The sequence below is a fragment of the Labrus bergylta genome, chromosome 21 (genome assembly GCF_963930695.1).
Source record: "Labrus bergylta chromosome 21, fLabBer1.1, whole genome shotgun sequence".
Lineage (NCBI taxonomy): Eukaryota > Metazoa > Chordata > Actinopteri > Labriformes > Labridae > Labrus > Labrus bergylta.
Genome location: NC_089215.1, coordinates 21,855,841 through 21,881,612, shown reverse-complemented (window position 1 = coordinate 21,881,612; position 25,772 = coordinate 21,855,841). Strand labels below are relative to the sequence as shown.

General features: G+C 42.7%; 1 protein-coding gene across 6 annotated transcripts in view; it reads left to right on the top strand.

The window, feature by feature from the left end:
* Positions 1-25,772, top strand: part of raraa (retinoic acid receptor, alpha a) — a 150,198-nt gene that overhangs the window by 87,780 nt on the left and 36,646 nt on the right. The window contains exon 1 of one of the 6 annotated variants that reach the window (XM_020651396.3): positions 20,265-21,264. The exons of the other annotated variants lie outside the window; for them this stretch is intronic. Coding sequence (XP_020507052.1) covers positions 21,087-21,264 — 178 coding nt within the window. The 5' untranslated portion in view covers positions 20,265-21,086. Of the gene's footprint in view, positions 1-20,264; positions 21,265-25,772 lie in introns of those variants that run through there. 6 annotated transcript variants of the gene reach the window in all.

Below are 25,772 nucleotides of genomic sequence, written 5' to 3'. Positions count from 1 at the left end.
CTAGTAATTCACGCATATACATCCACACATTTTGCAATTTTCCAACACATCCTGTTACTCTTTCACTTTACTGCCTCATAGGTACAGCTGCCTATACACACACACACACACACACACACACACACACACACACACGCACACATGCATACACGTGTGCGCGCACACCCACACACACACAGACCAGAAACTAGGGCAGTAGTAGTAGTAGCTCTAATCTCTCTCCCTATTTCTACTCTTTCTTCCTCTCCCTTTCTTCGTCTTTTCTCCTTTTGTATTTTTCTCCCTAAAGCCCCTTAATCAGAGGGACCCCCTGTCCCTCCCTCTCTCTGCCCACGGGGCGTCCCAATTCACCGACCTGGTGAATAATTAATGCCGGCAGGCCTAGTTGATTAAAATAACACATCAGGTCTCCTTCATTGAGGCATGGCTCTACTGTGATATTGTTACAGGCACAGCAGAGGGGAGAGTTATTCCTCATATTAACCTTGATTAAGATTTTATGGAGTAAGACCATATGTGAGCGCAGGAGGTTTCACTATTGTTGCTGGTTATGGTGGTTTGAACGAGAGTGAAAATAAAACATTTCAGCTGAACACACATTAGGCCATTGCTTACAGTGTTTTATTTAAACATATAACAGGCATATATTGCCTTTAAGTACCACTTCAGCCAGTGTTTCAGACAAATGTGTAGTTGGTGTTCTTCTTCAAAACAGCAAACGGGGGTACGGTTAAAAGTTGGATTTCATCGTGAAACACGGCAAAAAAATAAAAAATCCCTTCCAGCATACAGTCACTGTTACAGAAATGAAGGGGGAGAGTTTTTACAGTACTTAGACAGATTTTTTTGTTGGTTTGGCTCTGTGCGTCCAACGTAACCTACCCTTCTACATGCTGTAAACACATATGTAGTATTACTGCAGAGCTGTACTGTGTCGCATGTGCTACAAGAAAATTGGTCTGTGCTACTAATGATTTTACCTCATTGCATCGGTGCAATGAGAGGCAGAGAGATTGAGAGAGACCCACCCTATGTTCAAGTAACATATAGGGCTTTCACACTTGCAGAAAACTCCTGAAAACCACATATTTCACTCGGACTTCACCCGGAGTTTCTCCTGCCAGACCTCCTGGTATATATCCCGCAGCAAGTTCAAGTGAGCTGATGTGAGGAAGCATCAGGATATAATCAGGAGAATTCAGATCTTGAGCGAGTAGGAGCGAGTAGGAGCGAGTAGGAGCGAGTGGTCACGTTTACATCCTGTGACCGGTGCACAGTGCATGAACTGTTTGAATGAGACCACTACGATCTCTGTGAATGTAATTAAACGGCTGCAGTATGTTTTCTATTCTTTAGCATGTTGTTCTGTTGTTTCATCCGCTACTTCTGCATTGTCTTTTTACATCGCGTCTTGCCTCAGGAGAGATGTCTTAGCCATGCCGTAGGTCTGTCTGCTTTGATTCCCTCTCTTCAACAACTGTATAATGGCTAGTGTCAGCCCCCTCTCCTCATTCCTGTTCTTCTATCTCCTCTGTACATTTTATCACCACAGAAACAATAATTCAGTTTGAACCTATTTTAAAGAGGTGAACAAATAGTGTGGAATCAAGGGTATCACACTCTGACAAAGACAAGGGAATTGTGTTTATTTTTGTTTTAATGAGGCATGTTCACACACACACACACACACACACACACACACACACACACACACACACACACACACACACACACACACACACACACACACACACACGTTTGTGTCTTGGCTCCACTCTACTCTGAAACATAGTTGCAGCCACTGGGGGTCATTGTTCTCCATAGCTGCTCAAATTCTGTTGTCAAAGGTGTGTGGTGTGTGTGTGTGTGTGTGTGTGTGTGTGTGTGTGTGTGTGTGTGTGTGTGTGTGTGTGTGTGTGTGTGTGTGTGTGTGTGTGTGTGTGTGTGTGTGTGTGTGTGTGTGTGTGTGTGTGTGTGTGTGTGTGTGTGTGTGTGTGTGTGTGTGTGTGTGTGTGTGTGTGTCCATGCTAGCAACAGCTGGTATAAGGCCTTGCTCAACTAAATCATATATTGCAATCAAACATTTTACCTTTATTCATATTACCTCATGTAAGAATGAAAAACCTTTTATAGTGAATTGGATTTGGACAATGTGATGTATTTCCAAAAAGATATGTTAATCTGTGACCCTGTTTCCCACAAAGCACATGTTTGATTCCAGGAAATAAGCATCTTTACATGTAATCACAGAGGCAATTCTTTTCTCTTTTTGTTCTGACGATCTCTCATCTTTCATCCCGCTGATCTCCCTTTCACCTTTTTCACTTCAAGCTTTCATGCTTCTCCCTTTTGTAATTCCACTTCTCTGTTTTCTTTCTCTAGTGAGAAATCTCTTTCGGATCCGTGTTGATTCGCTTTGATGTTTTTTTCCATACATACAAGACTAATTTAAGCTTGTTTGGAATTTACCCAATACAATGTATTTGTTTCAACTATAGTGCTAAATGAGCACAGTTTAAATGGTATGTCTTGAAATGGTTAATGCCACTTCACTGTCGCTTAGTGTCAGGAGTTACCTCAGACATGCTCAGGTGAGTTAGAGGTCCATACCACCTGTTAATTGGATTATCATTTGACCTTTGACCATCACAACTAGCCAGTTAAGTACAGAGCAAAGCAAGCACATGATGGCTGGCGGATTAATGCCTGATCCCTGGATATACTTAAGCTTGTTTGGTCAAGAAACCAACCCAGCAACTGCATATGGAGCACAAAGACAAGCAAATGGTGGGGGTGTACGTGCACACACACACACACACACACACACACACACACACACACACACACAGACGTATAGACGTGAGCCACACACACACACACACACACACACACACACACACACACACACACACACACACACACACACACAGTCAGCCAGGAAGCTAACCTACATCAAGTGACCGTGTGTTGTTTTTACAGTCAGCTTTCTCTGGATTGCAGCTTAGACAGCCCTCCTCCCCATATCTCTCTCCCTCTCTCTCATCACAAAGGGCGGCTGCTTTTACGACGGTCTGACTGCAGTAAAAGCCAAGGGTTGTGGGGCAGGGGGGAGCAGGAGGCTGTCAGAGGATGTAAATTACACAAATAAAAGTCCACACTGGCACTAAGCTTCCCCCAAGAGAGACAGAGAGAGTGGAGGGAGGGTTCTTGAAAGTTCTGAGAGGAAGGAGGAGTGGAAAAAAAAAGAGAATGTATAGGTTATAGGTGGTAGACGGAAAGCGGAAAATATGGCATGAAACAAAAGTACACAAAGATTCAGTGTGTAAATATGAGGAAGAAAGCTTGTCTCTGCACCGTAACCATTTCTTTGCAGATGACTGTTTTCTCTCTGTGATCGAAAACATGTCGCCACCACCCTGCAGCCTTGGTCTCCTACATTTCATCAAGAGTGCAGATGTGACCAGACGTGTTCAGTAGGAAGTTGGGTGTGCGTCGTAGTGCCGGAGTTATTTTGGTAGCTTGGCAACAGTTGCAGTTAGAGGAAACCTGACTGTAACCAGGGTTTCCTCCTCCCCTCCCATATATAAGTGTGCAAAACGTATGTTGCCACATTTTTGTGCATTTGTAGGACAGGTATGTGATTATTTTGCAGAGTATTACTAGTAGTACTCATTTTGTTTCGATTATTCATTTATTGACTTAAAAAACATTTTCAGCTCTCTGAGGTTGATGGAATATCAAATTTAGTAAATGGTACAGTAAATGGACTTGTGCTTGTAAAGCGCTTCTACAGTCTTCTGGCTACTCAAAGCGCTTTTGCACTGCAGGTCACACCTACACATTCACACACTGATGGTAGAGGCTGCTATGTGAATTAACCATCAGAAATAACTAATCCCATTCATACGCTGCTGACAAAGCAGCAGGAGCTACTTGGGGTTAAATTTCTTCCCCAAGGCCACATCGGACATCCCCAAGGCCAGCTGCGGGAGCTGGGGATTGAACCCCAGACCTTCCGGTTAAGAGACCGACTCTACCAGCTGAGCCACAGCAGTGATTTGGGCCATTTACAACAGATCAACCAAATTTGTAATATGAAATCTCATGAATTATGAGCAATTTGATGATTCAGTTAGTTTTTCATTTGGTTTTCATTTGTTACATTTTGGAATGACAAAATATGATTAATATAGACATTATATATACACCCACTTAAAGACAGAGTTTCTTCCACACAGTCACACACAAACTTCCCAAAGAGATTCTTTAGTAAGCCACTCAATCTGTGTCCCCCAAGAGAGGAACATATGAGGGGCAGCTGGCCGCTTGCTCTCTGCCTGCTGCACCGATAATCTGACAGAGTCCAGCCGTGTGACCAACAACCCTCATGGCAGGTCAGCATAGTGGCAGACAGCAAAGCGGTTAAGTTGATTATATAGAGTTGTGCATTTCCTCAAGGAGGCGACGTGGTATGAGAGGGATCAATTGGACGGAAAAGAATCGATGCAGAGAGAGAGAAAGAAAGGGGAATGAAAAAGAAGGAGGATTTTCTGTGTCAGAGAGAAACGATGAGAAGAGAGTAAAATAGTCAAAGAGAAAAAAGAAGGAAAGTTCAAACAACTTCTAAAGCTGTGAACAAACCTCTCTTCAGTTGTGTAAAGTGAACTCTAGACCCAGAATGAAGGAATCTTTCAAGTCAGCCAATACAGAGCTCAAAACTGCAGCTCAATAAACCAAACAGTGATGCATGGTGTGGGGGGATGGAGTCCATCGCTTCAAGTGAGATTTAAAGCCTCTAACAAGTACCAAGTATTTCAGCAAAAAACATTCTAAACATTCTCTGCTGAAGAGATGTTACGTTTGCTATATGGTTCATAAGATAGATAGCCAATTCATCTTCAAATTGTGAGGGTTCTTTGTGTACTCTAAATGGCCATTTAAAAAAAAGTTACTTTAACTTAACGCAAAAAACGGTTGACATTTCCACATGGACATTGAGACGGGTCATTTTGGCAGCTTCAGATCCTGCTTGGTTTCTTCCCTCCTCAACTGTGTTACAAACTACTAGTGAACCTGAGGCTTTCTCAATCTGTTAACTCTTTAAAAGTTTTTATTTTTTTTTATTTTATTTACAGCTGCCTTCCATGAGTGCAATCACATTTTATCTCCTTAAAAAACACTTTAAGTGCTTTAAGTATGAAATAAACTGGACTCACCTTCCGATGTGCATGTCAGTAGGAACTACTTTTTATTCCGGCTTTGATTTAAAGGCACTGCTTTTAATTTGAATTGCAAATAAATAAGATACAGTAAATATTCCATTGATGTGTCTGAAGATATTATTGATGAAGATACATTTTGCAGTTCAGCATCCGGGTCATGTAGGTACTGGCAGTACTGTCAGCTTTCACTGTCAATGTAGGACACGGTGATTAATATATAATATTCTTTTCATTTATTTAATATCAACGTATGAGCCACCAACATTATAAGTGATGAATATTAGTGTCTTTATTTCACATTTGGACTATACTTTTGTTGTTGGACAACCAGATTTTCATGAAATGGTCTTTTATTGTGCCCCATTACTCCAGTGGTCGGTTCTGTTCCTAGAATTAAGCACTTACTTCCTTGAAAATGGATGTTGCTTCCAAATTGTATTTTTTTTTCTCTGTAAGCAGTCAAGTAATTGCATTTGTTACCATGCCGACAACAGTATTTTTATAGGAACATATTTTTTCAGTCTCCTGCAAAGTGTTTTTCTCATTCATCTGAAAATATTGCATCATATTTGAAACAGCCTGAGAAAAGGCCATTTGATTGTTTTGAAGGATAAACAGGCATTTAGAAAGCTCTGTGGAACAACAATTATGTACACTCACTGCTCAGCCCACCAAGAAGTAGTTCATTCTAATGATGAGACATCAAAACATCCTTAGTTGAGTCCAATGAAGATTTTCAAATAGTAAAAGTATTCAAATACTTCTTAGTGAAAACAACAATTTTTGAAAAACAACATAAAGTGGGACAGTGTTTGTTTTTTTTCATCAGGTGTATGATGCTCTGAGCTCCCCCCCATGATGCTCCCCATGTTGTTCCCTGTGTGTGCGTTTCTATGTCTGTGTGTGTGTGTGTGTGTGTGTGTGTGTGTGTGTGTGTGTGTGTGTGTGTGTGTTAGCTGTTTTGTGTGCCTCTGTCTCTTCGGGACAACAGGCATACCCTGGTTGATGTGTCCCACTCAGCTGTTTTGCCAGACGAGTGGGTTTTTGGCACACAGAGAGAGACAGAGGATGGTGTCTATTGTTGTCTGCTTGCTGGAATGATCATGCACCTGCATGTTGCTGATGGTGGGATTTGCTGCTCAGTTTGTGCGTCAGTGTGTGTCAGTGGTGGACTATCACAGGGATAAAGCTTTATGGCAGCTATTATGTGAACGTTGAATTAAAATGATTTTTTAAATCTCAAATGTATTTTGTTAATACATTAAAAAAACTTGTGCCAGTTAAGCTCAGTTGGTAGAGTCGGTGCCCCGTGTAAAGAGGAGACAGTCCTCGTTGCACACATTGCTGGATAAACTACCGATCAGCAATTATTTGGTGCATGGTGTCCCCAACTCTCTCTTCAGCTGTGCAATGTAATAAAGGCAAAAGGCCAGACAAATTTAAGTGTGTTTGAGTTTGACTTTAGGCTTATAGAAATTTGTTCTGAGAAAAATATACACCTTTCCTCCCAGGATTCTTAAATGTTACTGTTAGCAATTGATGTGTGGCCTAATGTCTCTCCAGATTTTCTGTATTATTTGGGAGTAAGTGGAATAATAACAATTTGTAAGAATCTAGAGTCTAGACTTTACAACCTGGAACAAATCAGTACGACATGATAACAATATTTTAGAGTCCCACCCAGAGCCTGATGTCACAGGAGCATGGTCACTGTGTAAACGTGGTCTGTCTCTTATATGTGCACATAGCTCAGTTGTTGAGAAGTAGATGAAGGGTTGGAATAAATGATGGTATACTTTATACTACTTGCCTAAATATTTATCTGGTAATCTAACCTTTTTAAAAAGGTGCTATTTTTTTTACATGAATTTGCAATTCAGCTTGTTTGATAGGTTAACTGTTTATTCTTTTTTTTTTTTTAAATGCACCGTGGAGCATCTCAAAAATATGTCCTACTTTCATCAAATTAAATCAAATAAAACAATATCTTTTATTCATGTTGGATTATTATATTTGATATATAATTATAACAAAGGGAGTGGATTATATCAGACTATAAAAGTATGATTTGAAAACAGTCATTTGTAAAATTCTAAGGCTGGGTTATAACTCTGAAGATTTTTCTCTTATTGCTCTCTGCGTGGAAGCTCTGTGCTGTTGTCTTCTAGTCATGTCATTGATTGTCTGATATCGACGTCACCTGTTTAATTATCTAGTGTCTATTTTGATGCATGGAACTGTCTTTGTGTCTGTCTATAACCTGCGTGCATGTGGGTCTGACTCTGAATGTGTGTGTTCCAGTCCAAACATTTAACACACCCTCCTCGTTCATGTGTTATTAGGGAGCATCTGCAGGGTCTAAGCTGGTCACATCGTTACTATTGTTATCCAGCTGAAGCCTGTCCCACGCAAATTATGATTACCCCTCAAAGTTGAGCCTGGAGCACTCTGGCTAACTGCCTGTGTTTGACGGTTGAACCCAGAGGTGAAGTCTAGCGACTCCCTTAGCGCCAGGCCTGCAGGGCGTTATATAAATCTGAGTGGTGTGTTAGTGTGCGTGTGAAAGAGGAAAAGAGGGAGCATTCTGTGTACAAGCCGTATGCCCAACCTGATTGATCAAAAGATTACAGGGTATTCATGCACAAATTAGAGCAAATTCATTCAATGGCTTATTTGTTCTTTGTCGCGCGTGTGCGTGCGTGTGTGTGTGTGCGTGTGTGTGTGTGCGCGTGTGTGTGTGTGTGTGTGCGCGTGTGTGTGTGTGTGTGCGTGTGCGCGTGTGTGTGTGTGTGCGCGCGCAGAAAACGTGTGTATTTGTATTCAGCTCCACACTGACAGACTTTTTTTAATGTGAATTTTTTGGGACAGATGAATGTCAGCAGATCCATTATCCTTTATCTGAACTCCCCAGAGCAGAACGAGAGAGAGAATGGATGAGGGTGGTTGAGTAGGTGGATAAATGAATGGATGGATGGATGGATGAAAGTCAGTGTCCTATGACATACTCCTGTTAACTGTCGCTTTCTGTCCTTCATGAATTATTCACTGACAGATTCCTCACATGTCCTAGCTGCATTCTCCCCCATTAGAAAAGACTCTCCCTCACACTTCAAACTCTTTTATTTCTTTTTTTACACACTAAGTGAAGGACAATAATGGAATCTCATCAATACACTTACACCAGCATTGAACCTCACGGACTGTAACCATCCTTTAAAAAAGACATACATTTACTTTTCACCCTCTCCACTTTCCTTCAAGTGGTTGCAGGTGTTTTCAGAGTTCTGCATGAATACTTTTGTATCAATCTGTATTCTAGTTAATCTCTGGTGACCTATTTTTATGCAGTGTACCAGAAGACACAATGTTTGAGATGTTATGTGTAGTTTGTGTTATCATGAGTGTGATTGTTAAGTTAGAAGTTAAAGATTTCTATTTGCTTTTATTAATCTTATTTAAGAGCAGAAAGTACTTCTTGCAGAGATGCACGACAGCTTGAAATTTAAAGAGACAAAACACACATGACTCTTGTCTGCCAACTCTTACCACACAAGAACACACATGCGCACACTCACACGCATTAAGACAAAATTGCGTGCAAGCATTGGACATATGTATGTAAGCTGTTTTGCAACATGGGGAAGTTACAGTAAAAGGAGGGAAGTGTAGAAAGCATTAGTCACGAAAAATGCAAATGTGGGTCTTTTTTGTCATCATTTACTGTAATTTGCCAACACAACACTCGTCAACACTCTTGTTTCAAAGTTGGTCCAATTCAGGGCAGGATATATTGCAAAATATATTTCAAAATGCTGCAATTTAACAAAGGAAACAGAAATCTGTCAAGATAGGTCAAGCAGAAACAAAGGTATTTTGCTCTGTAAGGCAGGGGAGTGATTGGTGGAGAGGCTAAGCAGTATATTACTTTCTCTCAGAGGCATTCAATATCACTTTTCTGGTCAAATATTGTCAACTGTAATGTAGGAAGAACAACTTTCATGTCATGATGATGAACCTTTATCTTTAGTAACAGCTGTATTGGTGGGGCTGGTGTTGTGGTCCAGGATGCTGTACAGAGGGGAACGAGTGATGAACGATGCATCCAGAGAGAGAGAGAGAGAAGTAAAAAGAGATGGGCTGTTGGCCAACTGGGTTAGAGGTTTTATTGTTGATGTCCGCTTGGTTGCATAGAGACTACCTCAGACAAACACACACAGACCTGAGAGCATAACACTCGTGGTCAAACACAGTCTAGACAGCTTGACGCTTAGCTGTGTGCAAACTGAAATATGCATGGCGGGATATTTGTTAACTGCAAACACAATAAAGTTTGAAGATGCACTTTCAAAACATGAAAGAGGGCTGTTCATGCTAAACTAAGCTAATTTTATAGCAAATACTTGAATGTAAAAAGTGAAGACAGTTCAGATCAGTAGAAAAAACAGAAGAAGTACAAAAAGTAAAAGATTTTATATGATAAAAAGCTTATTATAGACGTATCTTGAAGCATGATTATCCTAGCTCCTGATTACCCTTGACATCCTATCCTTCTGGCAGCCCTGGGCACTGTTCTCACCTCCATACATTAGCAAGCTCACCAAACCTCCTCCACCTTTTAACCTTTTAACACATTTCACAGTTGCACCTTTTTACTGATTTAACATGCAAACACTGATCCACAGGGATTCATGCTAAAACACCTCAACACACGCACAAACAGATTGATATATGCACATGGCCCGACACTTTTGTATACTGTCAATGTTTGTAAGTCAACAATTTTTGCAAGAACAGAGTCAGGAGAAGCTACAGAGAGAAATAGGTAAAAACAGAGGAGGAAGAAAGGGAGGCAGAATGGGGCTCTCCATCATGCTGTCAGTAAGGTGCAGCTTTAGCGTTAGCAAGGAATAAAGAGTGTTTTTAAAAGGTGCTGCGAGGTGCAGCTAAGATGAGTCGGATAAATGACTTCTCTTTTTCATTCAAAGTGCCCAGCAAAGCCCACAGGGTCACCCTCTGTGTGTGTGTGTGTGTGTGTGTGTGCGTGTGTAAAAAGTGGATAAAGAGAGATCGTGGTTGCAAGCATGAGGGGAGAAAGTGTGACGTCGTGTTTGCCTCAGCCTTGAGTTTGCGCTTGAGAATGCATGCAAAAAGCCAGACTTTTGCCACGGCCGGCTGATGTTTTTGTTACTCCTGACACTTTAACATATGATGTTTTTCTGCCTGTTGCCCCTCCGCTTTCAGCGCTGAGTGGGAAAAGTAATGTAGTTCAGAGGGGGCATGTAAACTGGAACAATGGCTCAAAAATATTGAATAAAGAGTGAAAGGGAGCAGGGCTCTTAATGACAATAGGCCAGAGCTGGGGGTGAGGACTGATGATGTGGGGGGTTGGTTTGAATAGATAAATGATAGATCCTCACTGGTTAAATATTATCAGGCTTCTTTTTTCATGTAACCACCCCCCCTCCTGTCGCGGTATCACACAGAGAATGGTTAGATGAGGCTGGCTAATGATCTGCCCATCTGAGCCTTTCACTTTTTGTATTAGCCCATTTACTTACTGTGGAGACACTCCCCTCTCTGTGGGTTCACAACACAGATGGTTTGGGTCACCATAGTGACTGCACAGCTTTATTTCTATCAGTTCAATGTGCCTTCTGTGCTTTTTTTTTCACTTCTTGAAGTTTTGTTACAGATGAACTGCTGAATTCATATATAACTTGTATTTTCTGACAAAGTTGACATACAAGGGGAAAATTATTTCATTTATTCCTTATGAATCAAACTTTTTAAGTTCTGCAGATCTACTTGTTAGATATTTTTAATGAATTATTGAGTCAAATGTTTTTTTTCCTCTGAAATAGGAAAATTAGAATATTCCTTTCAGTGCATTCACACGAGTGTTTAAATGCATTTAAGTCACTGAAATCTAAAAAAAAGTTATACAAGTAAAATGTGAATGTATTTGTTTGACTTCCTTAGAATTAAAGTTTTGGTCTTTCTTTTTTGAGGTCCTTGGCGCATCTTCTTCAGGGAACTTCACCGTTTTGAAATCAGGATAATATCAAAAACAACAGAGATAAAATAATGGAGAATGATTTTCAGATCCCCTATGTGATGTTGGGGTATGATACAAGAACTTTAATGAGTAAAAATTACATCCAAAAGTCTGTCCATTGTATTTAAAGCCATGCATTGTGTTGGTTTACTTGGAGTTGTGTCAATGAGAGTGCAAGATTATGTAACCCTGTTAAACATTAGCACGGGCACTGCTCTGTGATAAGAATGTGTAAAGAGCAATGGATGTACATATTTGTCTGGATACTCCATATAATGCTGGTCATGTTCTTCCCCTTTTCCCCTGTGTGTTTGTTTTTGCATTTCTGCCTTAAATATCAAGGACAGGGTCCCAAGGCATACACTTTGACTTTGATATCAGCGTTCACAGTTGTTCTCTGGTCTTGTTCACTGTGCCTGTGGCTGAGCTAAGAAAAAAAACCTTTTGACTGCAGAAACAACCCAACACAATAAAAATGAGTTCTCTGATGAGACGCTTTTCACTGTCAGGGTCGTCCCCATATCTCAGATGAAGTTGACCCATACACACCTCGGGGACTTGTGGGTAAAGGCGGATGCCTCTCATCCAATTAACTCCTCTCTTTCATCCACATAAATATATATCTACACGCACACTGGGGCTGACGTGGGGTGTGTGTTTGTGTGTGTGTGTGTGTCGGGGGGGGGACAATGACGGAGAGGGTGAGAGGTGCCAGAGAAAAGAGGAGTCGCTGCTCCGTCTTACATTCCCTGTGTCTTGTTCTTTTGAAATGCTGATGACTCCTCCTCCCTCACCCTCATCACTCTGCTCCCTCCTCTTTTAATGTGGCAGAGTCATCCATTCCATTAACCCTCCTCCTCCTCCTGCCCCCCCCACTACCCCAGGTTGGACTGAGGCAGATCCCCCCCTATCTCTACCTCGCCCCTAACTCCCTCTAAAAGGCAGGGTAACAGGGGCCACAGTGGTGACGATGGCAGGGGCATTTGTCATGTTCCGAGCCACCGCAGTCTGTTGCTCTCCCCTGGGCCTTTGTTTGTCCCCCAGCTCTCAACTTGCTGGCTAAGCAGGGAGATTTCACATGTTTCATTAACGCCATAACCAGCTCTGCACTTTTCTACTCTGACACAGTCTCACTGCGTGTACAAACACAGATATAATAACAAAAAAAAGCAAAAGTAACACGCACATGTTCATAGGAGGGTGCAGCCAGTTTTTGTAAAATAAAAAGAGCAGGATGTACACATAGGCAGGCATGCACACAACCGTTTTAAAGACTGTGGACTGCACATCCAGCCTGCAGTTATCCAACCTCTGTGTGCTTCATGTGGCACACATTCAGTCTTCATACTAAGCACAACAATCGGTTGCCCTGCCTATCGTCGGTGTTGGGGGCACCACTCGAGTGGAGGTCGCCCTCAGAGGCGTTATAATGCTTTGGGCCGGGCACAAAAACACTGAGGGCAATCCACTTAAAGCGAACCACTAACACCCCCTCCTTCCACCTCCTCTCGTATCCCCTCCGGGCCACCCTGAGCATCACACTTCTGAATGGAAAACGGGAAATCGGCCCTCTGCAGCACTTGACAATCTAGAGAGAGAGAAAGCAGCGAGGGTGGGAGAGAGGAAAATACTGTGAAAGCGGAGAGAGAGGAGGGGGGGGGGGGGGGGGGATGTGAGTGATAGGGATGTTTTTTTCAACGCCTGGCACCCCAGACAGCAACGCATAAGAAATTTGTTAGAAGAAGATGAAACGACTTGCGCTCAGGCATCACAGACAGAATCAAAGCTTTAAAACTGTTTTGATGAAGATGACTTTTTTTCCCAACCGCTTCCTCATATTCTCACTTCATTTGACTTTTTGGTGAACTCTGACTTAAAGCCAGAAGTGCTAGGCTGCAGTCAAAGACCTGGATGTAGGAAATGGAAGGTATCAAACATAGAAAACAAGTAAAGCTTGTTTTTACGCAGTTGTTAAGTTGTAATTGCGTCAATGCCTGTCTGAGAAGGTTCTCAATCATCCAGTTCATGGTAACCCAACATTTCATCCAATTTCATCTGGACTTGGTTGAAGTTCCTGAAGATGGTTTTGATCCGAAAAGCTTCTTTAGTTCTACAGTCTGCAGAAGCCTGTTGTGTGCCTTTCTGAATGACTTCTGAACGCCATTCAAAATGTCTTCAAGAAGTTTAACCAACTTGAGTTGTCTTTTAGGGCGCACTCACACTAGGCAATGATATCCATGACGCTGTTTTGTTACGCCTTTGTCATCTCAAACAGATGCACAGGCTTCCCTTCCCATATTTGCTGTGATAAGAAGAGAAAACTGTAGAGTAGAAACACTGAGAAAGCCTGGATGGGTTGTAGGGGAGATCGGAAGATGGTGTTATCAGTGTTCTTAAATCATTTATTGTATGCCTATGTCTTACTGTGTTCTTTCTGCCCTTTAACCCTCAGGCATCAGTTTAATTTACTACCCTCTTAAGTCACTAAGGACAAAAATGTCCATGCCAAAAAACTGCTTTAAAAATAGAACAGATTGATATTTCGTTCCACTTTTTTTGCATAAATCTCTTAAACAACTTCTGCCCTGCTCAAAAATATAAAATATTGAATAATTATCAGGAATTTAACCCTTTAAATGCCAGTTTGTTTACATGATTCTGACATTTTTGTCCTTGGTGACTTAAGAGGGTAGTAAACATGTTCACAGTGTTCTATTGATATATTAAAAAAATTAAAATGTGCATCTCTCTTTGCACGAACACAGACAAAATAATGGCCAGATGAAGAGGTAAAATTTGACCAAATGGACAAAAATGACAAAAGTGATGCATGAGGGTTAATCAGTTAGGTGGATTGAAGATGTCCATGTTGTCACCCCTGACTTTATTGTACCTATGTACCAGTCCATAGTCAAATTATGTCCAACGTGTGAATGCAGCTGCGACTGTTTTGCACATAGTGAAGCTGCTTCATTCTGTTTTGTCTCGCATGTATGTTCTTGTTCTATGTTCTATGTACCACTCATTGGATGTTACTGTGAATACGTCCAATTACACATACAGTGTTACATGTCATGCTTCCTGAGACCCTGACACGTCCTACTGTGCGCAGGTTTTTTCTCCGTTCGGTCTCATCGTGCTACGCTGTCACCTTTTGTTTACACGAGATTAGTGCGAGGGCAAACGTAACCCAACTGCAGCTGGTGTTAACATTAGTAACTGGATGTTTCCACATACATAAATAGTTTCTCTCCCACTATGTTGCTGAGCAGAGGCGTCTGAATTTGAAAATTGAATGATCATTGCAGAGGAATTAAAAGTATTTTTTTCAAGGACATCATTTTTGACTTTGCAGTGCATTTTGTCTTTTCATGTGGACAAAAATGTTTCTGAGAATATATTTAACGGAGGAGGAAAACCTCAGTTTAAAAGAAATACCCTCTCTGCGTGTGGACTAGGCCTAAAAGTATTTAATTTTCTCTAATAGAAAATACCTGGCCAAAATGATATCTGTGAAAACAACTGCTCTGTGCTTTCTTTCATTGATTTGTTCATCTTATTATATAAAACCAATCTTTGAGTCTCTTCCAGCACTCCTGGTCACTCCTTGTCTCCGCATTTCAGTTTCTTTCCCTCTTAGCTTTCTTAATGGAATTAGCTGTGTGTCCATCCTGACCTACGAAACATCTCCCTGTTTCTGACAGCTAATAGGGGCCATTCCAAGTCCGGAATGACTGATATTGAGATATCCTTCCTCCAGGGTAACATCTATAGCAATTTCCCCTTGATTTGCTGAGTGACGGACTCGGTGCAAAGGAGCATAGACCCTAATGATCATTGCGCAGATGGAGCGTCTAACTCAAGGCCATAGAGTGTGTGTGGACGATTACAGGCCATACAATAAGCTACGTCTCCTCCCCCACTCCTCTCCCTCTGCTGAGGTATTTCCAGAATGCCGCCGGCCATGATGGATTTATGAGTGGGCCATACTTTGGTAAACACCGATGGTGGGCAGCTCTCCCCCTCCCTGTGATATAGTGAAGGTCCCCATAAAAAATAGGAAAACCAGGTTACGGCCACCATAGAGCAGGCCTGAACAATAAAAGGCTTTATGGGCAGATATGGGCCTGTACCATAAATGCTGGAATCTGCTGTCTGAGGGACATTAAAGGGATAATGACAAGGGGGAGGAAAGGGAGGGGAGGGGAGGGGAGGGGAGGGGAGGGGGGCTAGCTTTCACAAAATCCCTGCAGCCACTAGACTCTTTTTTAAGAAGACACACACACACCGAGGATCTGAAACACACCAGTGCAGAGATCTATAGAACAGTTTAACTTTGGGTCAGGCATTCTGTGTGTGTGTGTGTGTGTGTGTGTGTGTGTGTGTGTGTGTGTGTGTGTGTGTGTGTGTGTGTGTGTGTGTGTGTGTGTGTGTGTGTGTGTGTGTGTGTGTGTGTGTGTGTGTGTGTGTGTGTGTGTGTGTGTGTGTGTGTGTGTGTGTGTGTGTGTGTGTGTGTGTGTGTGTGTGTGTGTGTGTGTGTGTGTGTGTAGTAGATTGACAGAAAGGAAAGGTGGATGCGGTGGGGTGTTCGTCGATAACTGCAGCTTGTTCTCACATCGAAGGGTCGGGCCCTCATTACACGTTGGCTCGCTGTCGGGGAGCACAGCTGTTGGGTTTGGCTGGTGCTTTCTGTACGTGCTGCACAAAACCAGCTGTGCAAACAAACACACACATACACACACACACAGAAACTGTAATAGCAGCAAGGGGTAACAGAGACAGGTTGGTGGAGTTTCAGGTAGACTTAAAACAAACATGGACCATGGCGCACACACACAGGCACCCAGGGGAGATGAGTTCCTGGAAAGAGAGTGGCACAAGGATGTTGGCTGTTGGAACTATGCCAGTGGAGTGGGGGAGGACAGGATTATGTTTTCTAATACAATTGGGATAATGGTTTTGTCATGTAGACAGCATATTTTTACCCCACAGACCTGGACATCCTTGGGTAGGGGTTGGGGGGCTATGGGGGTTGTAAGGAAAGCACTTTTTACTGCTTCCTAACAGCCCTGATTGTACTAAGAAAGAAGCAGAGTGGGGGCAGTAAAAATAGTTTGACACCCTCAAGGTCCAGGCAGCAATCTCCTCTCCGCCCTCACCCATAAAACTCGTTGAATTCCCTTCCTAAAATCCCTCTCCACATCTTCCCCCCTGCTCTCCTCCAACTCTCAGATGGACTTTCGGTTCCAGTGTTGCTCCAAAACAAGGACGTTTAACACTCATTGCATCCCTTTAGTCTAAGCACTTAAATAACCAGCTACTCCTGCAGAGCATTCATGTATGAACGCTGTGGCATTCAGGACCTTCAGTCAGTTTGCCTGAATTTGATGAAGAGTCTTTCCTCTTCATGACAAATTTATGTACAAACACAGACATAATAACAAAAAAAAGCAAAAGTAACACGCACATGTTCATAGGAGGGAGCAGCCAGTTTTTGTAAAATAAAAAGAGCAGGATGTACACATAGGCAGGCATGCACACAACCGTTTTAAAGACTGTGGACTGCACATCCAGCCTGCAGTTAGAACAGCTGCCTTTTCTTGTGCATTAAGGCTTTAAATGTGATTTTTTGATCGAAAAGATGTCGCCCTTGAGCACCAGCATGAAACCAAAACAACTCACGCTGCATTGTTGTGTTAGCATGCTAATGCTAGTGATCTTTATTATGCTCGTATCTTCACACTGCATGTAAATTTACCTGAAATGAGCGTGATCTAGAAACACAGTTAAGCAGTGAGTACAGTATGTTATTCTTCTTTTCTCTAGTCCCTCAATTAAACAACTTTTAAACATGAGGGGAGGAGTCAGCCGGCCGTCCTGGCGATGTAAACAAAGTGAAGATAGGACTCTGAAAACTCTGAAAGCATCACAGACAGTGGGACTCGGGTGTTACACCCATTGTAGACAGTCATGACTCATAGAGTTATCTTCAGAGGATATACTTGATTTATATTACATTTAAAGTGTGAAAAATCACATAGAAAGCCTTTAAATTTAGTTATTTCTTTTTCAACTTTTATAATCCTAAAGATTCAGTTAAGACTTGTGACCACTCCCTTACATGATTGCACTGTAGATCTTAATTTATTTTGTGGCAAGTACATTTTTGCACAAAACATTTTATCCCAAGATCCATTAAAAAGTTTACATATAGCATAGGTGGAAAAACACTATAATCATCGTGTTAGCTTTAACTAACTTCAGTCCCTCTGCCAGCACCACACTGTTTTTTTTTGCTATTGTCACACGATAATTTGTTGTAAATCCCTTGATTGTATTTAGATCAATACTTCTTTTATGATTATTGTTGATTTTCGGCTGTATCAGAGGCAACACCCAACACCCATTGTTGCACTGTGATCAGTTTTCCCTCCCTGTGAGTGTAACAATACATTTATTTAATCACAGGTGCCTGGATGTACTCAAACATTTAAGGGTTCTAAAATGTAGGAAATCTTTGGGAAAAGTCATTTTTTTAGATCTGGTTCTCTTCCCTCCTCCTCTGTAACAAACAATGATCAACAATCTGTCACTGCGCTTATTCTATGCTATCACAGGGTATTACCCCAGAATGAATGCTTCCCCTTGGAGAAGAAAACAGAGCCTGGAAAAAATTTGCATTTTCTGACAGCCATTACTCAGATGGCTAATCCTGTCAAGGAATGTGTGGCTGCGCTATCAGTTCAAGCTAAGGGGTCACCACGGCCCAGGCCTGCACACTGAGCTCTTATCAGGAAGGGTAAACACACCAGGGTCTGCATTAAATAAGTGTCACGGTTGGTGGGGGCGGAGCAGGCGGAGCCCTCCTGCCAGGCTCCATGCAGATAATCCCTCTCAAAAACCTGTGTTGGTCAGACCCAGCTGTGGCCTGTGGCTCAGGTGTGAAAAGAAAGTGTGTGTGTGTGTGTGTGTGTGTGTGTGTGTCTGTGTGTGTGTGTGTGTGTGTGTGTGTGTGTGTGTGTGTGTGTGTGTGTGTGTGTGTGTGTGTGTGTGTGTGTGTGTGTGTGTGTGTGTGTGTGTGTGTGTGTGTGTGTGTGTGTGTGTGTGTGTGTGTGTGTGTGTGTGTGTGGGGTGGAGTGGGGGGGGTATTTCAGGCAGTGATGTAGGTGACAGCACAAGTAGGTCCATTTTGTTTTTAACCTTTAACACATTAGAGCAGATATATTGTTTTATGAATTTAACTTTTTCTACCCGTACAGGTTTTTTTCAGCTCAATGTTGCTAGTTTTGAAACAACACTTAAAACACTTAGAATTATCCCCTTACACAAGTACTGTTCTCATTAAATGAGCTACAATTGCAATACAAGTTGATCAGGAAAATTAAGACTAATGTATGAAAAGGTCGGGTAATTAGGTAATTGTTCCATTGGTCTCAGCAGGATTACTCAAATACTGCTTTTTGGATTAATCCTTCTACATGATTCGGTCAAATTGATGCAAAGACAAACATTATTAGCCACAAGTCCTCCCGTCTTACACACTGGAGCCAACCCTTATTTAATCCATTATATTTTTCCCTTTTCAAGATGTCGAGAAAGTGTCCTTGTGGACACTCTCTTGCTCCGTGCTGTGTGTGAAAAGGCAAGTCTGGACAATGCCTGGAGTTAACCTTTGAAAAAATGATGAAGTTCAGACACTGCCCGTGAATGATGTTGACCTTGTCGAGGTCATCTGAAGCAATGATCAAACATGTCTGATGTTTTCAGGGTCAGCTGACGTGAACGTTTACTTTTACTTGTGTCAAAGTGGGGGGAAAAGAATCAGGAAGATGCTCATACAAAGTAACATCTAATGGGTGATGGTCTCAACCTCTACCAATGAGTATGTATAGACAATGTCAGCCATCAGCTTAACTACAGATCACATGACAATGACAGGTCAGTGTTTCCCTGACAACATCCCAACATAAGAATGAGTGGATGTGTTTGTTGAATGCCAAGTTAATAGTGACTTTATACTTTCAGCAGTTTTGTTTGTAACACGTGGGTAAGAAAAGGGAAGCATGCTAACATCTCTATAGTTCTGCTGAGAAAGCTTTGGCATGGACTCAAACCTGGATGATGACACAGCTGCATGTTTGCGTAACAAGTTGCAACAATGTTGCATGGAATGTTGTAGAGTAAAGGTGGAGTAACATTTTATTAAAAGAGGTGGTGCAACTCTGAAGCAAAACAACTTCCTGTTCTGTATTCCAGCTGTTTGTACACTGTGAGAAAAGTTAAGTGTCAGTTACCGTAACTGGGATGACTTTGCCACTTTAGTTGCTTTATGTGTGCCGGCTGAACTGCGGCGCCTCTCTGGGCAGCTCTCGAGGAAAGTGTAATGGTGTTACTCTTGACTGTACAAGGTGGGAAACCTTGAATAATGTGGGATGAGAGCGAGCCAGAAAGGCGAATCCGAGTCAGCCAGTGGGTCACCAGGAGGTGAGGCTGCCTACTTCTCTGGGTTCAGGAAAAGTTCAGCTGCATAGCATTAGGCAAATGAGGGAGACAGGGCTGGGGGAGAGAAAATCTGAGGGTAGGGACTGATGAGAGCATGGGGGAAAGGGTCAAATTAGTTGGAAGGAGGAGTCCGAATAAATACAGAGAACATGGACCGGAGCTTCCAGGAAAAACGAGCGAGAGATCCAGTCTGGTGCAGCTCTCATTATGTCCATGAACTCGTGTAAAGATATGAGAGACTCATTACTGAGCTTGTATAACTTCATCATGTCCTCAGATGCATTCCTATTTAAAGCCCCCGCACCTAAATCTGAGGGAGGGCGGGGGGCTCCCCCTCCAACAGTCCCATGCAGGGCCCTGGTTTAGACAGAGGGAGATCCATGGTGACGTCCCTGAAGGGGTTAAACGTGGGAGGGGCCACGCATGAAAAGAGACTGATGAGGGTGGGAAGGAGGGAAAAAAAAGCAGAGTGGAGGAGGAGGAGCCAAAGCCCTCAGCTGCTGTGCCTTGTCACATTTTTTGCAGAACATGATAGCGGCTCGGTTTGGTGTGGGAAATGATTTAGGCTTCGCTCTACAAACACAAACAAGGCGGTGCTGCTGCGTGCTTCACCCGGACCTGGATATCTGAGAGCGGGCTGAGAGCGAGGGGGAAGCCGCTGGTTGGTGTGGCGCACGGAGGGAGACCGGTTCATTCACGGGGGCTGACAGGAGTCCACCCACTGCGGGCGCAGACGGGACAACCGAGCGAAACCCAAAGGACGAACTGCAGCTGGAATTTCCTCTGATATTTGTGCTTTCATCCCGTTTGAATATTTTTTCCCCGTTTTTTTCGACTCTGACTTGGGGGATTTGTGTCCTCTTGTCTGGGATTGTATCGGTTTATTTAGTCTTTATGGTGTGGATATAGCCTGAAATGTTGCTCTCTGTTTGAGAAAGGCCGATATATTACGCTCAAGTTATCAGGGTCGTTTTCGGTGTATTTTTGTGTGCATATTATTTCATTGGACACCATGCAGACTGAGTTTTACAATAACGTTTCTGAACTGAGCGCGGCCGATGAGGATTAATCAGACACCGATTGACTCCACGGGTTCGTTTCGATCAATACAGCGCAATAATAAGATGCCAAATGTTCAAATGTCCCCGCTGTGTTCGGATCTACCACTTTTCCTTTGATTTTAATGCAGTTTCGCCCCCGTTCTGCCTCCTCCGTTTCTCCCTCCTCCGGTGGCGAGCTGAAAATCCCTGCGTGCGCCACAATAGTTCGTTTTTGGACAATAATCCCTGATTTACGCCCTGCTCCGTATGATGTACGAGAGCGTGGACGTTGTGGGACTGAATCCCAGCCCAAACCCGTTTTTAATGATGGATTACTACAACCAGAGCAGAGGATGTTTGATCCCAGAGAAGGGACTGGTGCCCGGAGCGCCCCATCCCTACAGCACGTCCATCAGGAACCAACACTGGAACGGCTCCAATCACTGTAGGTGCTTTCCTGCCTCTTCAACTTCATTCCCCATTCTCCTAAACTTAAATTCTCCATGTTCGTGTGTGTGTATGTTTTAACAGATCAGATTTATGGTTAAGTTGCATTTAGTTTTTATGTCGCGCTGAAGGCTATATGTGCGCAAATAATCGTTGTTATACGGCATTTAATGTTGTGTTCCCAGCCTGTTTTATCTGAATAATTTAGACCCCTTAATATGTGCCAAACAGCGTTGCATGCTCCCACCATCACTGAGCCTCATAACTGCATTATATATACTTGACCCACTTTTGGCTCTCTGTTTCCTGCCTCACCGTGCGCCCATGGTCTGGGTGTTTTTTTTCCGAAACATCGCAGAGGCTGCAGCGCTTTGATCAAGGCCACGTTCCCGGACGCTTTTAAATAAAATTAAAAAAATTGCTTGATTATGCAGATGCTACAAACAAGGTTTTCCAAGGCCACGCTGATGATAATCAGATCAAACTTTCCTGCCAATGTTATCCCTCTGGTAATCTGGATCGCTTCGCCCACAGGCCACAGTTCCTCAGCAGCTCGGCCCAAGACAATCCTGTCTGTTTTATACCAAATAAGGCCATTTCTGAAAAATAATATGTTTGAGACCAATGGATAATACAGTATTTAGTAGGTATGGCTTGGAGGATATTTGCAACAATGCATGCTCCAAGCATCAAACACATCATGTTTAATGTTTAAATCACACATTCGTCTTATTAACTAGATGTTTTTGTCAGAAAAGGCATCAAAATATTATTTAAATTCTGAAAATTGCCACCTAAAACAAATATTTCTATGCTCCTGTGCCAAGTGGATGACAGCTTTCCTGCCATGTCTTAAAATAGCCAACCAGCCTCTGATGCTGCTTTGAAAATCACAAAGACTTAGTTTGGATATATTCTGTATGTGCACGTGTTTGGCATAGGTGGTTCATCTGGGTTGATAATTCACCAACAGCCATGTGGGATTTTGCTTCATTGATACGCTATCTGCTGCAATAAGAGAGAGTTTTATTGCAACAGCAGAGTGTCACAGAGGCTCTTCCCTTTCTTTACCTCAAAGGAGCTGCACTGCACAAAGCTCTGGTGGGCCTTTTTTTGAAGGGATGGCTCTGTTGTCTTTCACAGCTGAAGGAGTGTAAAAGGCAGGAATCTCCACAGGCTCTGAAGGGCCAATTTCCTCCTTGTCTCTAGACTATAGAAACACATTACAAAGAGAAATTTTAGTAGGAATTTCTTATGTTTGGCAGCTACAACAAAAGCAATCAAAATTGTTTATTTTTCGCACTGGAGTCTTTCCTCCGCTCTCATATTGTAACTGCTTGTTTTTTTCCAGGTCAGATAAGATTAGAAATTCCTCCTGACTTTAAAAAACACAACTCCTTACATTTTTTCAAAGCAGATAAACAATGCGCTTGATACTATTTTATCGTACTGACCCACTAAAGCGCTGTAGTGGCAGCATTGATTCAAACCATGTGAGCTCGTCTGAGGGGGATGATGGGGGTTTGGCCCAGGAAGAGACCTCTGATCCCTTACTCGACTCCACATTGTGTTGCTCAAACTGAGTACTTGCAGGGGTGCTGTGTGTGAGAGTGGGTGGGGGGGAAGCATAGCCGCTCTTTGCCTTACTGCTTGAATGTAATAAAAAATTTAGTACACAACCAGGGAGCAGTGGGAGGGGGGTTTAGAGGAGAGAGAGGCGCAACATCCGTTAGTGTCATCGCATGGCCCGGAGGCTTATTGGATCATCGCTGTAGAAAACAAAACACAGCAAGATTTCTTTTTTCTCCTGCAGGTCTTAAGCAGGAATCCAAAAGCAGTCCGTCTCTGCACGAGACAATTCCAAAAACATCTGCCTGGTGTGTCTTTTCCGAACTTTTATGAACACAAACTTCACAGACAGTAGTCCCATGGTATGTTATCCTCTGCACGTGGGTTAAGAAACCGATTGCTGCTGGAGCTAAACATGTTCTTACCCCTTCAGTGTGTGTTTTTTTTTCCCCTTTTTGGGCCTCTGTTTTTTTTAAGCCTCTCCAAATTGGGTCTAACTTTTCATTACAGGCTCTACAGAAGAGCTCTCTAGTTCTAAGAGCATACTCAATGGCATCTCCTGGACCCGTTAAGTGGCCGGACACAAGACCAGATCATAAAGACCCTTTATCCCTTATGTTAGTGTTCTTAAAATATACAGCAAAGGTAGTTGTTTGACTCTCTGAAAGCGTCTTATGATCTGATTATTTTCAGAACAATAATGCAGAATCTTTATGCTAAAAAGTCTGTGCGCTAAATGATCTTGATTTCTTACTGAGTGCCTGTCAGAATCTTTACAGCAATTATGGGCTCATGCATGAAAAGAATGTGCATGGCCTTGTTCACATGACTGTCACACACTAAAAAAAAAAAAATGGGGAGCATGGGGTGGGCTCAAATGCTCACCAGCCCATACGCTTCTTTGCTCTTTGTTTTTTTTTCTCAGGCTGTCCACGGTACGAAAGAAATCAGTCACCAGGGATTTCTATTGAGAGTAGACGAGGCAGAGAGTTTGTCCTCTGAAGGCAGGGCCTGCTACTACTGGACACGAACACTGTGTCTGAGGGGCAAGTGACTGGCAGCTTAATCTGACTCATGTGGTATTTAAGTGCGGAAGTCCTTTTTGCCTAGCAGGAGACAAGGCCCAAGAAAAAACAGATGGTTTTTTATGGTTTTTACACAGCAAAGGCCTGTAAGAGCGGGAGCAATTTGAAGCGATTTGGGGGGGGGGGTTCAAATTGATTTATTTTAAAGAGAAAAAACATGAAAGTCTGAGCTTTGCTACTCATGTGGTTTCTCTTTTGACTTTCAGAGAGGCTGCTGCACCTGACAACGCAGCAAGAGCGTCCCATTCATTTGTGCTGGTTGTAAAACATGGACAACTGTTTGTGATGTGTTTAGACTTTGTGCAGGCCTGTAAATTGGTGATGGCCTTGTGAAAGGACTGTGACTATCACTTCCTCCTCCATTTATTTGTGTATGCAGACTTATTTTTGGCATGAGTGTGCTGAGAATTGGGAAAAGCCCGAACAAGAGAATCTGGCTGGAGTACTGTCGGATATACAATCCCCTGACGTAAACAGCTGGAGCAGAGGTCATCAAATGAAGTATCAAATCTATTCTCCTGATCAATCCACCCCTCATTTCCCAGTAAAGCTGCCTAAATAACCAGTAAAATTATGGTTTTGGACTTCAGCTCAGTTCAGTTCTCTTGGTTTTCAGTTCTCCTGAATTGCAGCTTTTGTGCCTGATTCTTATATTTCCTTGCTTTTTTCCCCTCCATTCAACTGCGACCTTTCATGGACAGGCTGATGAGAAATTAGGCCTTTCCTTATAAAGATGGGTTTATCATACCTTAATGAGACTGGCAAGATAAATTGACAGCATTGAGACGAGGTCCTCTCTAGCTGTTCATCCGGGGAGAGGTAGCGTCATGTAGGCTCCTTATTGCATCACATCTAACTAACCCCTTTTAGCCAACAGTGACAGTGATTTAGTGAGAGTGTGTGTACATTTGGAAGCGAGAGAGATCAGTATGTCCACAGAAACCTGCCTGCTTTCACCTTCAGGTGCACATCAGTAACACATTTTGTCATAGAGGTATGTTTGTAATGGAACAGAGGTGAAGGAAGTTCAGCGGTGTTGCTGTCGCCCTCCCAGGAAAACCCTGCAGGGCAGCCTTTCACAATCTGCCATCACTTCTTCCCTAAAACACCACCTTGCTGCCAACCTTCAAAGTTGTTTCGACCCCTTTTAATGTGATCTGTCATTTACTAAAAAGAGATGCCCTCAGAAAGGGATCACTGGGCCAAGACGTTTACAAGGAGTGGTAGAAACAACAAGCCCGACATTTCACTTCACGTTTTCTTTACAGTAAGGTGTGGTCCATCACCTTGAACATAACCAGAGAACAAGCTTTTAAATACACAAACAATGTGACAGCTGACAGGCAACCTCTTTTTCTTTCCTCGGGCTGTAAAATTGCGGCGTCATTCTGTTTTGAGTATGTCAGAAATTCTGCATATTTAGTCCTTGTGTGTGAACGCACGCCATCGCCCACCAACGGGGCCCCAGCTTGTTTGTAGAGAGAATTAGCCGGAGGCATCAGTCAAAGTGTACCGTACACCGGTTTTGGTTTGACGCTAAATCCCCAAACAAGGGCTGGTGTACTTTTGCAAAGCCCTGTTTGATGAGCAAAGCAGCGCAGACAAAAGACCAAGGCAGTGTCATTGATTCATCAGAGCTCAAAGAAAGGCAGCTGATTCCAGACATTGTGACATAGGGACCGTAATCTCACCATCATTAATTACAGTCTCCCCTGTGTCTGTCCTGTTTAATACACACACACACACACACACACACAGGGGGGTGAGAGGGAGATCGAAACTGTTCAGGTTAAAGGGAGGTTCCACACGCTCTAAAATATTCATAGCTTCTTCATTTAAATCAATTCAGCTC